The sequence below is a fragment of the Struthio camelus genome, chromosome 6 (assembly GCF_040807025.1).
Source record: "Struthio camelus isolate bStrCam1 chromosome 6, bStrCam1.hap1, whole genome shotgun sequence".
Taxonomy (NCBI): domain Eukaryota; kingdom Metazoa; phylum Chordata; class Aves; order Struthioniformes; family Struthionidae; genus Struthio; species Struthio camelus.
Window position 1 is genome coordinate 27,867,040 of NC_090947.1, and position 12,751 is coordinate 27,879,790.

Consider the following 12,751-nt stretch of genomic DNA (forward strand, 5'->3'; position numbering starts at 1 on the left):
GCCTGCGTCACCTCCTTGCCCTCTGGCGTCTCTGCAGTGACCTTGCTTGGTCCCTGCCCCGGCTGTACCTTTGCGGGCCACCCCGGGTGCTCACAGGAGGGGTAACAGACCCCTCTCCTGCGTTGGCTGCATGTCCCCCACCAGCTCCTGGTTGCTCCTGGGTGTCACAGCCCGAGGCCGGCTCCTCTCCAGGGCTTGGATCAGAGCTGGGGCCAGCCCCCCAAAGCCAGGGTGGGCATGCTCTGCCCCCTGCAAGCCAGCTCAGCAAGCGGCATGGGTGCACCACCCTGCAGAGGGACCTATCCGGAGAGTGGCAGCTCCTGCTGCACAAACCTGGAGCTGACAGCCCGGGCCAGCATAGCTCCCCCGCAGCCATGGGCCCAGCGCCCGCACCCTGCCCCGCAAAGAGAAATCTCCCAGCCCCACCAGCCCCAGCTCACCATCCATCCCCATTTCCGACTTTATCATCTTTCCACGGCACCCAGGGTAGCTTTAAATAATTCACCAATGTGAATGCAAGCACAGATGTTCCCGCAGGCAGCTGGGCGCGAGGAGCCAGGCTGCGACTGAGCAGCAGAGATAGCGGCGTCGTTCCCGCTGGCGCCCTGGCTCACGCCAACCTAGGGGCTTCCCAGGGCCTGTGGACACATCCCAGGCGGGAGGGAAATGCCTGGGCTCTGTGTTCACAGAGGAAAAACATCGACAGCATTAGCCTGAGATAGCCTGGCGCAGGAGGTGGTGGGCAGGGTGCCCAGGCAGCCTGGCACCGTGGTGCCCCCTGTCCCCAGCACTGCTATGCCATGCACTGCAGCCTGGCCAGCGCCTCAGCCCTTACCTGCCGCTCTCCCCCCAGGTCTTTCCTGCACAGGACGCAAGATTGATTCCCAAGAAAGCCTGTTGTTAAGCTGGCAGCTCTGGCTGTAAATTTGGATCAATAATTTAAGGGGGTAAAACTATTAAGAGAACATTAAAAAATCCACTATTGTTTGAGGCACGAAGGTCAGAGTGAAGGTCATGGTGCCTGGCTGACATGTACCTCGGCACTGTTCAGGAGAGGCCGAGGACGGGGGAAGCCAGGAGAGGCAGTGCCAAGAGATCAGCCCGAGCACAGAAATACCTCTTTACATGGCTCACCAGGCCACAGCACCCCATTGCCCAGGTGCTGGGCAAGGGGGTCTGCAGGGGTCCCCCCGAAGGGAGCAGGGCTGGAGGCAGTGGATAAGCACTTGCATCCATGCCTTTGGTTTCTTCCTGTTGTTCCCATGTTGGAAGATTTTGCAGACCACCTGTGTAGAGGTGAAAATGCCTGTCTGAGTGCTCAGATCTGGGACAGAGAGCATTGCCCACCCAAAGCACCAGCGCCAAAGGACTCCTGGTAACCCCGTGCCCACTGCCTAGATCTGGCTGCAGCACTGCCCCATGCCCAGATTGCACCCATCAGCCCCAGGACTCTCCGCCACGGGCACGCACCATGCACGGCACAGGGGCTGTGGGTGGCAACCCTCCTGGTCCTGCCAAAAACCCCAGAGGGGTCTGGACCTAGGCGGGGGTTTGGACCCTCCGCTGCCCTAGGCCAGCCCCAGCTCCCCGCAGCCCCGCAGGGCAGCGGCGCGTGGAGTCCCCGGTGCTACCGATGGCAGAGAAAGGGGAGACTGGCAGCATTAATGTAACTAATCACAGGTCTGTGCCAGGAGTGGGGAGAGCCGCATCCATCAGGGAGTGGGTTATTGATGGACTCCAAGGCTGCTATTATCCGTCGGCCACGCTCCCTCGCAGCAGCCCTGCTATTACACACACCATCACTCAGCGCGTGGCCCCGGTCTGCCACGCCAGGCCCTCGGCAGTATGTCAGAGCCACCAGACGGGAACCTCACTGGAAACGAATATGATCGGACAAGACCTTGCTGAATGGAGGTGTTTCGCTTGGAGCCCCATTGCCCGTGCTGCTTCCTCTCGCCTGGTGTGCTTGGCCCTGGCCTGGCTGCACACCGCGCCAGCAAGCAAGCACAGGGCAAGTGGGTGCCTGGAGAGGGCAAATGCTGCTCCTATCCTGGCTCTGTGGCAAACAGGCTGGTGCTCAGTCTTGCATAGGATGAGCAGGCTAGGTCTCAGCTTGGAAGGCATGCCATAGCCTGGCAGCTCCGCAAAGTCATGCCATGCACCGTGCAAACGGGAGTCGTTGCTGGCTTCGCCACCCCTCTGTGGCCAGCGCAGCCCTGTGCATCCTCTGGCAGAGCCATCGGGAGGAGGCAGCGCCTGCCCAGCCTGGACGCGGGAGGTGGCCTTCCCCTGCCTGGAAAGGGAGCTCTCGGGAGCCTCCGTGCTGCGACACGGACAGCCCACTGCAGCCCAGCTCATTTCGGGAAGATTAGTCCTTGATCCCACGCTGCCCAGCCCCAGGGAGGGCTGTTCCAGGAAGCAAGAAAGGTTAATTTCAGGGAGATTAATGCTGCTCCTCAGCGGGGTGGGAAATTGAGGTAAATCTGCTCATCTGAATGGAAGGAACAACCGCCTCATGTGGGGAGCAGATAAAAATAGGCTGACATTTACCTGAGAGCCCCGAGCAGGGTGAGTGGCGGGCACCGGGGCCAGGCCATGCTTGCAGGGAGACGTGGGGATCCACACGAGCCTCTGGCGCTCGCTGCCAGCTGTCCTGCTGCAGCAGGGCCGGACAAGGCACATGGCATGCGATGGCACAGCCGTGCATGTATGCAGGGGCAGGGCCTGGGGACGGCGGCAGTGATGGGGAGTCCTTGATGCAGGGAGCAGCTTGCAGCACCGCTTTGCCCTGCACAGGAGTCACCTCACTGAGAGGGGACCGCGGCGGCAGGAGCGGCAACGGCTGCCTCCTCTCCCGGTCTGCATGGAGCAGCTCCTCTGCTCCCCCACAAGCCCGAGGGCAAGAACCAGAGCCCTCCCAGCCTGCAAGGCTGCAAGCCTTCTCCGACAACGCTGTGGCATCGGGAGCCGACCACGCACTGTTCCAGCCTCGGTTCAGTGTCTCGCTCCGGGACTTCGGCACTCAAGCCTGCGCTCGCATGCGTAGCTCTCCCTCCCTCTTTCCAGCTGTGCAGTCTTCATGGGCTGTTTGCCCGTTGTTGCTCTGTGGTATCCTGTAGCTTAAATAGGTTTTTGCTCCTGCTGTTTTTCCCACTCCCCACGGTTCCCCGACGGGCCGGGCTGTGCTTTGCTGGGCAGAGCAAACTGCCTGGCTCAGGTCAGCCTCTGCGTTCGCCTGCTGAAGCCTGCCACCTCCCTCTGCACCTGCTCCACTTTGAATTCAGTTTCCCAGACGCTGGAGACAGGACTGAACATGCTGCTCTCCAAGCCTCGTACAAGGGCATTAACATTTCCCGTCTGTGCTGGGAGCTCCTCACTGGGATGACATTTGCCTCTTTCAGAGCCGCTTCTGAGCAGCGACGGAGAGCTGCCCTGCAGTCACAGAGGCCAGCACTCCTCCTCCGGCATTGCCAGCTCAGCATCCCACCGCCGAGAGCAGACGTTCACCTTGCTGCGTGCCCAAGTGGCCAGGCGCTGGCTCTGCTGCTGCTCGGGCACAGCCTGCGCCCCAGCAGCACCGCAGCACCCTGCCCTGGGGCGCTCGGCTCGGCCCCGCAAGCCTGAGCATCCCCCTCTCTGGAAAAGCTGGAGCACAGCTTCAGGTGGGAAAGGTTTACAGGTCTGAAAGCCGATCCTCCCGATCCTCCCCCTTCTCTGTGTTTTACCAGCCGCAGCTATTAACCGGAAATATTCCCATCAGCACCATTGATCCCCTTGTTTACAACCCTGTAATCCTCACTCTGTTGACTGGAGAGCAAAGAGGAGAGGGAGAGTGGAGGTGGCTCAAGTGCAGACATCGCCTCTGCCCTGCCTGCATCCCTGGACGCTGCCTGCCCAGCTCCGTCACGCCGGGGTGACGTGCGTCCGAGCGCTGTGGCACCAGGTTGGGCATGGGGACTCGAAGGCTGGCGTGGCAGGGAGATGCTGCAGCCCCCTGGGGAGCAAGGTGCCTTGCACCGCAGGATGGAGGGTGGCACCCCCATGACGAGACGGGCTGTGACAGGGGCCACCCTGGAGCATCACCACAGCCAGTGTGAGCTTGCTGTGTATGTGGCCCCCAGGCCTGGCTGCTTGGAGAGGGTCCCCCCTTTCCCCACAGCAGTCTCCGCGGCAGCCCGGCTATGACTCCTGCCAGCTGCCCGACACCCGGTCGCAGAGCACAGCGTGGCAGCCTCGCTTTGTTCTCATTAGTGCGATGAGCGGAGCCGTCATGCTGAATTACGGACCCTCCCTCCGCACAGCTCTGCATCCGCCAGGCAGGGAGCAGCTGCCAGCCGGGAGAGCCCGGCGCGGCAGAGGTGGGTGCCTGCTCGGCCACGGTGCGGCTGGCACCCTGGGCAGACGCAGGGCAACAGAGCCTGCCAGGCTGCCCGCCAGCCAGCGGCACGGCACGGCCTGGGGCGCTGGCCCTGCACGGCCCTGCCCACCACTGCCCCTCGCGTGTCGGCTCTCCCCATCCCAGGGGAGCACGAGTGGCTCCCTGGACCTCTGCACCGGGGCTGTGGCTCCCTGCAAGCCCTGTATCACTCTGCCTCACCCCGGCCATACTGGGCTTTCACTAGCCCATGCTGAGCATCGCTGGTACTGGTGCTTGTGCAGCAGCCATTGCTGGGACTTTCCCAAGCTCTTGTGGTTCCTCCAGCTCCCGTAATGCTAAAAGCCCATCCAGCCTCCCTGTACCGAGTGCCCGCAGGCATCACAGCAGCTGTGTTCGCCGGCTGGGCAGGGCAGGACCTGAATGTGTCTCCCAGTACTCCTCTGCTCACTTCCACACCCTTGCTGGGATGCACCATATTGCCTCCCTGCTTGCTCCCCCCGACGCAGCCTTGCTGGGATGAGATGTCCTTTGCTCCCTTACATTCCCTGCACATTTCCGTCCTGCTTCGTGGAGCAAGCCTTGCCAGAGCATCTCCAGCCCAGCCCAGTTCACTCCCGCTCTGCCAAGGGGCTTGGCCCCACTCCCGCCAAACCCCCACACCAAACCAGGCCCGCATCAGAGCCAGGGCCGTGCCTCTGCCTGGGAGAACTGGCTCGTGGCAGCTTCCCGCAACTGCTGGTGATCACCAGTCCCCAGGAGGCAGCCACCCGTGGATCCCGGCAGCCAGGGGGCCGTGCCCAGCCCGCCCTGCCCCACGAAACATTCTGCCGCCGATTGGGCACTCACGGTCTGGAAGTCGCTGCCGTTGCACTTCTCATCCCCAAACCTGCAGCTGACGAGCATCTCGCCCAGGTCCAGCTGGTGGCTCACGCGCTCGTAGAACTCAATAAAGTCGAATGGCCGGCTCCTCTCCTCCTCGCTCAGGACCATCTTCCTCTGCAGGGCGTCCAGGATGCTCCCGTCCACGTTGTCCAGTGCCAGGATGCGGCCGGCCCCATCCAGGAGGCCCAGGAGCTCTCCCGCCCAGTACAGGTCGTGGCTGGAGAGCTGCGAGAAGCGGGCAGGGTTGAGGTTGCAGAGCGTGATGGCGGGGAAGGCCATGCCGCGCACGGTCTCCTCCTCCAGCTGGGTGCTGTGGGGGTACTGGAAGTAGAAGCCCAAGCACTTGGCATAGACGTGCACGAGGAGGGCGAGCGAGCCCAGGAAGGCCAGCAGCCAGAGCAGGTTGCGGGCGCTGTAGCGCTCATGCCGGAAGATGTGCTGGATGCCGTGGAGCGTGGAGCGGCTGGCAAACTCCTCCAGGGTGCATGGACGCTGCTGGGGGGCGGCATCCACGGCCGGCGAGGCCACCGTTTCGGCGTGGAAGGCATCGCAAGCCGGGTGCCCGGCAGGGCAGCCCTCAAGGTGATGGGAGGCTGAGGGCCTGGGGGTGGCCCAGTGGCGCGGGGGCGTCCTCCGAGGCTCCTCGAGCCACATGCCGCTGCACCGCTCTGCCTCTGCACTCCCAAGTGAGCTGGAGGCCTCAGAGAAGGTTTTGGGGGCAGCAAGGGCCCCTCTGGGGGTGTGAAGAGCTGGGACCGGGTGCAGCGCTGGGTGGGCAGCTCGGCAGGGCAATGCGGGCAGGCTGCGCGCAGGGAGGAGCGCCGCGGGGCGGGACCAGAGCATCCGTGCTCCTGCCCTCATCCTGCCCTGAGTGGGGGAGCGGGAAGCACGCTAAGTGCTGAGACCACAGAAATACTTAGCTATCACCACATCCTGCAGGAGCTCGAGCCAGAGGCTAAAACCCACCCACAGGGCGCTCTTAGCTCACGTCTCCTGGGGGTTCAGGCAATTAGCTGGAGCCCTGCTTGCCTCAACCATCTCCCTGCACTTAGTGCGGGCTCCCTGGGGAAGGAGAGCTGGGCAAACTCCTCGAGTCCCGCTGCCGGGGCAGGGAGGAGCTCCCAGGGCTCTAAGAGGTGCATGGGCAGATGTGCCCCTGGCAGCAACAGCTATTCATGTGTTTGGTCATGGGCATCCGAGGCTGTGCAGGGACCCTGGGACAGCTAAGCTTTGCACCAGCCTCACGGGAGCACAGCCAGAAGACATGAGGCTGGCCAAGGAACCGAGGCACCAAGTGTCACTCTTATCACAGCTCCTGCAGCTTTGGCTTCAACCGCCTCCTCTGGGCTCACCAAAGGCGAGGGGCCTGTGAGCAGAGGGGCTGCGATGTGCAGGGTGCCGGGGAGGCTGCCAGGGATGGCAGGGGCACAGCACGGGCTGCGGCGCAGAGCCCAGAGGGGAACTCTTGCTGCTGGGGCAGCTGGCATCGCCCACGCGCCAGCCACGGGGCCAGCTCGCAGCTGCCGCTGCGCGCAGGCTGCCAGCCTCTCCGGCACGGCCGGCACCACGAGGCTGGTGCGGGGCTGGGCTGGCGCGGCCTGGCGTGCCTCGCCCTTCAGGGATGCGGGAAGAGACAATATCTTTTATGAGGCCAGGGATATAGCTGAGGAGAACAGAACTGCTTGTGAGCACTGAGAGAAGCATCTGGATGCCCAGAGGTTATCTCTCTCCTTCCTAACAAAAGATATTGCCTTTCGCTTCCAGGCTTACCACGCACACATCCTCCGCCTGGCCAGGTCCAGCAGTGCTGTTATGCTGGCAGGGGCAGCGCAGAGCAAATGCACAGAGCAGAGCTGTGTCCGCTGGGGCCAGGGTGCTGCCAGGGCAGCAGGGCTGAGGAGGACAGGTCAGGACCAGGGAGGAGGTCCAAGCATGGAGGTGGTGATGTGTCCCCCAGCCCTGCTTCCAATGCTGGGTGCAGCAGTTCCCAGGAAGAAGAGATGGGGAAAACAGAGCAAGAAGGTGGCGAGGGGAGGTCAGGATGGTGGTGCCGAGGCTCACAGGGGCTGCAGGGAGGTGAGAGGGCTTGGCTCTGTCTTGCAGGTGCTTAGACCTGGCCGCGTGGCCAGCGAGGTCCTGGTGCAGGGTGAAAGGCACTGCTAGGGGGCCACAGTGTCTGTAGCCATGGGCCCGTGATCCTGGCCCTGCCCAGCTGTGCTCCCGTGGCCTGTGCTCCCCAGCGCGGCTCTAAACCCATTAGCTTTGCATAATTAGATTTTTCTCAATTACGAGATTATGATAATTAACAGCTCATTTGTAGGAGGCAGTGCCTAATCCGGGCATCACGCTTGGCTCAGTGCCAGCCTGGCTTGCAAGGTTCGGGGAGCTGGGATCATGGGTGGCAGAGCAAGTGTCAGCTGGAGGAGCAGCGTCGGGCTGCCAGGCAGCCTCGAGGACCGCTCCGGTTTCCCGAGCCCCTGGGACCCCCCGAAACCTGTCTGCCACCAGGGACTGGCCAGCCTGCGCCTCCCCTGCCCTGCCTGGCGGAGGGGGCCGGCCAGAGGGTTCGTGGGGTGGGCAGGGAAATGGGGGCTGAACGGCAAGGCCAGGGGAGAGGCTGTGCTCCGGGGCAGGGGGATGAGAGCCCACGTGCGGACACGTCACTCCACGAGGGGGCCAGGCAGGGGGAGTTAGCAGGGATTTAAAAGTGGCACCGGCACCCAAACGGCCCCGGAGAGGCAGGGAGCATCCTGCAACATCTCCTCCTGCAAACTGAGGCCCAGGGAAACCGCAGGAGAGGTTAGCATTGTGGGCTGGGCTGGCAGGGCTGCAGTCATTAAGGGGTTGTTAATGAAGTTTCCTGGTCAATAATGTTGCTGAGGAAGGACAGGAGAGTAGGGCTGGGGGAGGTGGGAGCCAATAAGGTACTAATCTTTATCACAGGAAGGCAGGGCAGTCCTGGCAATTACTGCCCATCAAGAGAGCTTCATCCCTAGTAAAATAATAGAACAAATATTAAGAGAAAAATGCTTCTAAAGACCTCGAGGGCAGGGGAACGGGGAGCAATAAAGATGTGCTCAGAGCTCGCACAGAATAAATCTGCCCAGTCCTACTTGATTGCCTTTTTTGGGTAAAATTGCTAAATGAATCGATGGAGAGGAGACAAGAGGTGTGATATATCTGGCTTTTATTAAAGCATTTGATATAGTGTGTCGTGGAATTAATTCCAGTTGGCATGGACGGCCGTCCCTCGCTTGGGCTGGGTGCTGTGCAGCGCCCCGAGGCGGCTTCGTGGGAGGGGAATCGGGCAGAGGAGCAGCACGGTGGCACGAGCGTGGCACGAGCGTGGCACGAGCGTGCACGGAGCCGGCAGGGCAGCCCCCTTCTGCCACCTCGGGGGAGCACGCCGCGGCTCCCGCTCCCTTACCTGCCTCCCGGGAGGGCAGTGCCGGGGGTCTGCGCCGGGAGCACCCGGCTCTGCTCCAGACCTGCAGCCCCAGCCCGTGTGCTGTCCCCGTGCTTTTGGAAGATGTCGCTTCTGGTTGTGGCCCTGCCTGTGGATCCCTTGCTGGGAAACCACATCTTGTGTGGGCAGCCATCGTGCCCGGCCAGGCGCGACTGGCTGGGATGTCTCAAGCTGTTCTCATGTGTCTCCTTTGCCCGGCTTTTCTGATCTTCTGCCATGACCGTCTCCGCGTGGGGGATTTGGTCCTGCGCCTCTGCCCAGCATGGGCAGCAATTTTGGCTCCATACAGGCAATAAATCAGCCTGCTTGCCCAGGGTGGCTGCGCGTCCCCTGCTGCTCCGTCTAGAGTTACCCACTCAATCTCAGATTACCGCGGGGCCGGCTGAGACCTGGGTAACTTTGTGTCTCTTGTTTGAGCTTCTCCAGCTTTGTTTCTGTCGCTGGATTTTGCCAAAGGCTCTTGAGTGTCCCTGCCCTTGTGCCCAGCCTGGGTGGCCACGGAGCAGCGTTTGCATGGCGCGAGGTCCCAGCTCGCTGCCCGAGGGTGGCCCTGCCGGGAGCAGACGTGCGCCACGTGGGATTGCCCGTCTGCGAGGGGAGCCAGGCAATCCAGCGGCTCAGCGAGGCAGCTTTACTCAGCCAGAACGGCATTTGCTCCCCAGCCAGATCAGTGCAGGGTCAGAGATCCCAGGCCAAATTTAGACACGTCCTGGGCAGGGGAGCAGGCCAGATAGTGCATTCTCTCCTGGAAACCACATGGAGAGCTTCTGCTCGAAAACAGTTTCTCCCCATGTGGTTTCTTTGATGCTCACATTGGGAAGGATCACAGTTAAATGCTATTCTCCAGGCCTGAGTCTTTACCTTCACTGAGGAGCTGCTCCACCGTCCCGTCCAGCCCCAGCAGCCCCTTTGCGCTCTCCCAAAGAGGAGGAGGAGGACACAGGCTTCTGCGAGAAAGCAACAGCTAAAAGCTGCAGCAGGCGGTCCCGCAGCCAGCCCCGGTCATGCACAAATCCCAACAGGTCAACCACTGGGCACCTTGCGATGCAACTCGCCATGTGGCTGGCAAACAGGCAAAACGGAGCCCCTGGGAGAAACCTGTCAGGCTTCGCACATGTGGAGGAAACCAAGGGGAACATCAGGGTTTCTCATGAAAACAGCCCCGGCGCAGCTTCCCCGCACGCCTTGCCCTGCTGCAGGGCAGTGGGTGAGCGAGTCCTCGTGCAAGCAGCACCCACGAAGTGATAGGGTCCGCAGGAGCCCCAAGACACTGGGGCAAGCTGGCCAAGAGCGGGCTTGCGAAGGCACAACTTGTCCCAGCACCCAGCTGGGAAGGCAGGCAGCACCCTGCATGGCTTGCAGCAGATGGCGAGGGTGTTGCAGCGATGAGTTTGGGGAGGTTGCAATGAGCACAGCCTCAGCACAGGCCAGCGCTCCTCACCTGGATACTGGCCAGCTACTGCCCAGTGCAACTCATGGACTTCCTGGCCCAGCTGCTCAGTCAGTAAAGCACTAAATATCTGTGAGACCATTCAGGCAGCCCAAATGGATGCGATTAGCAAAGCGCCAATGGTTCAGGGGCTGAGTAGAGAGAAAAGGCCCCAGGAACACACCTGTGAGCTTAATTTCCAGCCAAGCTTCCCATCCAACTGCTGCCAGGGTGCAAGGCACCGTGACACAGCCCTACTTCCAGACTGTCTCCCTAGGTGGAGCTCAGGGCATTTTGCTGTATAGGAAACTGACCCTTTTCTGCACAGGTCTAATCACACTGGAAGTTATTCTGGAAACTTGTGCAGTGACTGGTTCCTCCATGCCCTGGAGCAACCACATTTTGGGTGTCCAGCAGCTCCTTAGCAAAGCTGCGTGTGTCTGGGCAGCCTCTGCTCATCTTTATTAAAGTCTGTTCAGACTCTAATTAGGACTCCTGGATTCCAGCCTGGAGCAACAGGAGAGCTGGGGCAGCCGGGGCCAGCAGCCTGCTGGATCCCGCAGACCAGGGCGGTGGCCTTGGTGGGCAGGACAGTGCATGTCCTGTCCAGGACGATGATAGCCAACACCACGCTCCTTCATCCATCCCCAGGCTCATGCATTCTCGATTTGTGCTCTTGGATCTCACCCTTTTTGAGGCCTTTCCCAAACTGAGGATGATTCGTGTCCTGGTGGCATCAGCAGATTCCCTCCGGTGCCCCCCACTTTTGGGGTGAAAGATGAAGCTATGCAACGAGGCACGTCCCCAACGGTGCCAAAACTTGTCTCTCTCCTCCCTGGTATCTCCTCTTTCCTCAGCAGCCTCTTACCACCTCCTTGTGCTCATGATAATCCCTTAATTTGTGCAAAGTAATAATTTCCTGTGTGGCACTGTCTCTGTTCTTCCCAAGTCCCGACAGCCGAGATCTGCATTCTTCTTCTTCTGAAAACCAGCTCTCTTATCAGCAGAAGGTATCGGGTGAATCAGGCACCATCTTCCTCTGATAAGGCTATGTTTTATTTTGTCCTATTTCCATTTATCTCCCAGCCTGTAATTATCCTTCGCACAGCACGTTCTCAGGCCTTGTGCTCTGATGAGCAAGGCGCACGGGCGGTTTGCTGGGCAGGCGAGTCCTGCTGGGAGGTCAGCGGGCAGCAGTGAAGTGGTGGGGAAGGAGCCAGGTGCTCCAGGTCCTGGGAAAACCTGGGGCTGGAGAGAGATGGGAGGAGAAGAAGGGGATGCCAGGGTGTGCAGGGTGACAGGCAGACAGGGGTCAGGAAAATGCTCCCATTGTGGCTCAGCGTCAAACCAGGGAAATTTCAATAAAAATAATGAGAGTTTCAAAAGTTGTGCAAGGACAGACGAGTGTGAAACCAAAGAGAAAGTTTAGGGAGAGCCTCCTGCGGCAGCCCAGCTCCACGGGAGAGTGGAGCAGCAGAGACCCCCCATGCGAGGCACACGGCTGCTGCTCCCTGGTCCCTGCCTGCCCACGGGGCTGCAGCCTGTCCCATCCTGTCTGTGTTGGCATGTGGCACGGCAAGCAGCCGCCCAAACCCTCCCAGTGCAGGGCCAGTCCTTTGGGGTGGCGGGACCCAGTGGGCAGGGGAAGAGGGCTGGTGCCCTGCGTTTCCCCCTTTTCCGGAGGGCGTCAGCTGGACCCAGCACGCACAGGTTGGTGGCGATGGCTCAGGACTCACACACGCATGAACACACGGACTCATGCTTACACATGCATGTACCCGCTTCTGCACACACACAGGCACACGCAGGCTCACGGCAGCTCTCAGCAAGCCAGAGGCTCCCTGTCCACCTCTGCACGGCACCTGCGTGACCCTCCGGCTCCCTGGCTGGCTCTGTGCAGTTTGGTTGTCCCACCTCTGCCTGGGCATGGGCCACGAAGGGTGCTCGCAGCCCTGGACTGAGGCCCGCTGCCAGAGGGGTTAAGGAGGTGGTGGTGCAGCTGGGTGGTGCTCCGGGGCGATCCCTGCCCTGCCACGCTGCTGGCTGCGAGCCGTTCCTCCTCCGCCTGCACCCGCCGCTGCGTTCCCTTTAATCTCGCACAGCAGCAGCGATGGATTTTCTCCCCGTGAGCCAGATGTGTTGCACGGAGCATAAACACCCGCGACAGTTGTTGTGCTCCGCGGTGTGAAGGCATCAGATGTCTGCATTAAAACAAAGCTCTCCACTTAATTACTCAGGCTGATAATTCAGTGTGTGGAGGCGGCTCTGGCTGAGAGCAGAGGGCTGGATCACAGCTGGGACTGGAGAGCCTTGGAGTGCACATTAATCCCAGCTCTCATAGTCCTGATTAACGGTGCTGGAAACCTGCCTACCCCACTCATTCCCAGGGGAAGGGGCTGCCCACAGCACCCACTCGCTGCCCTGCCTGAGGGGCCTGGTGTCCCTGGGGGACTGGCATCTGAGGGGCTGTGCTGCCCCACTGCTGCCACAGCCTGCTGGGCAAGGCGTCCTTCTCTTAACATTTTTGGGGCTGGAGGGCTCAGGGTATGGAGGAGCTTGGCTGTGCCTGGAGGGATTGTGGTGAAGGGCACACTCG

General features: G+C 61.3%; 1 protein-coding gene across 1 annotated transcript; it reads right to left on the reverse strand.

Moving 5' to 3' along the window:
* Nucleotides 1-919: 919 nt before the first annotated feature.
* Nucleotides 920-6,030, reverse strand: LOC138067655 (acid-sensing ion channel 1-like). Its single transcript, XM_068948830.1, has 2 exons — nt 5,225-6,030; nt 920-1,286 (listed from the first exon to the last, which is right to left on the reverse strand). The coding sequence occupies exons 1-2, from the start codon at nt 5,912-5,914 to the stop codon at nt 1,131-1,133; spliced, it is 846 nt and encodes a 281-aa protein (XP_068804931.1). The 5' UTR covers nt 5,915-6,030; the 3' UTR covers nt 920-1,130.
* Nucleotides 6,031-12,751: the final 6,721 nt, after the last annotated feature.

Bases quoted from the DNA above. Each gene is read 5' to 3' on its own strand.
- LOC138067655 (XM_068948830.1), bottom strand. From the start codon at position 5,914: ATGTGGCTCGAGGAGCCTCGGAGGACGCCCCCGCGCCACTGGGCCACC. The intron at 1,287-5,224 runs GTGAGTGCCCAA...ACCTCTACACAG, and splicing joins ACGGCAGCGACTTCCAGACC to GTGGTCTGCAAAATCTTCCA.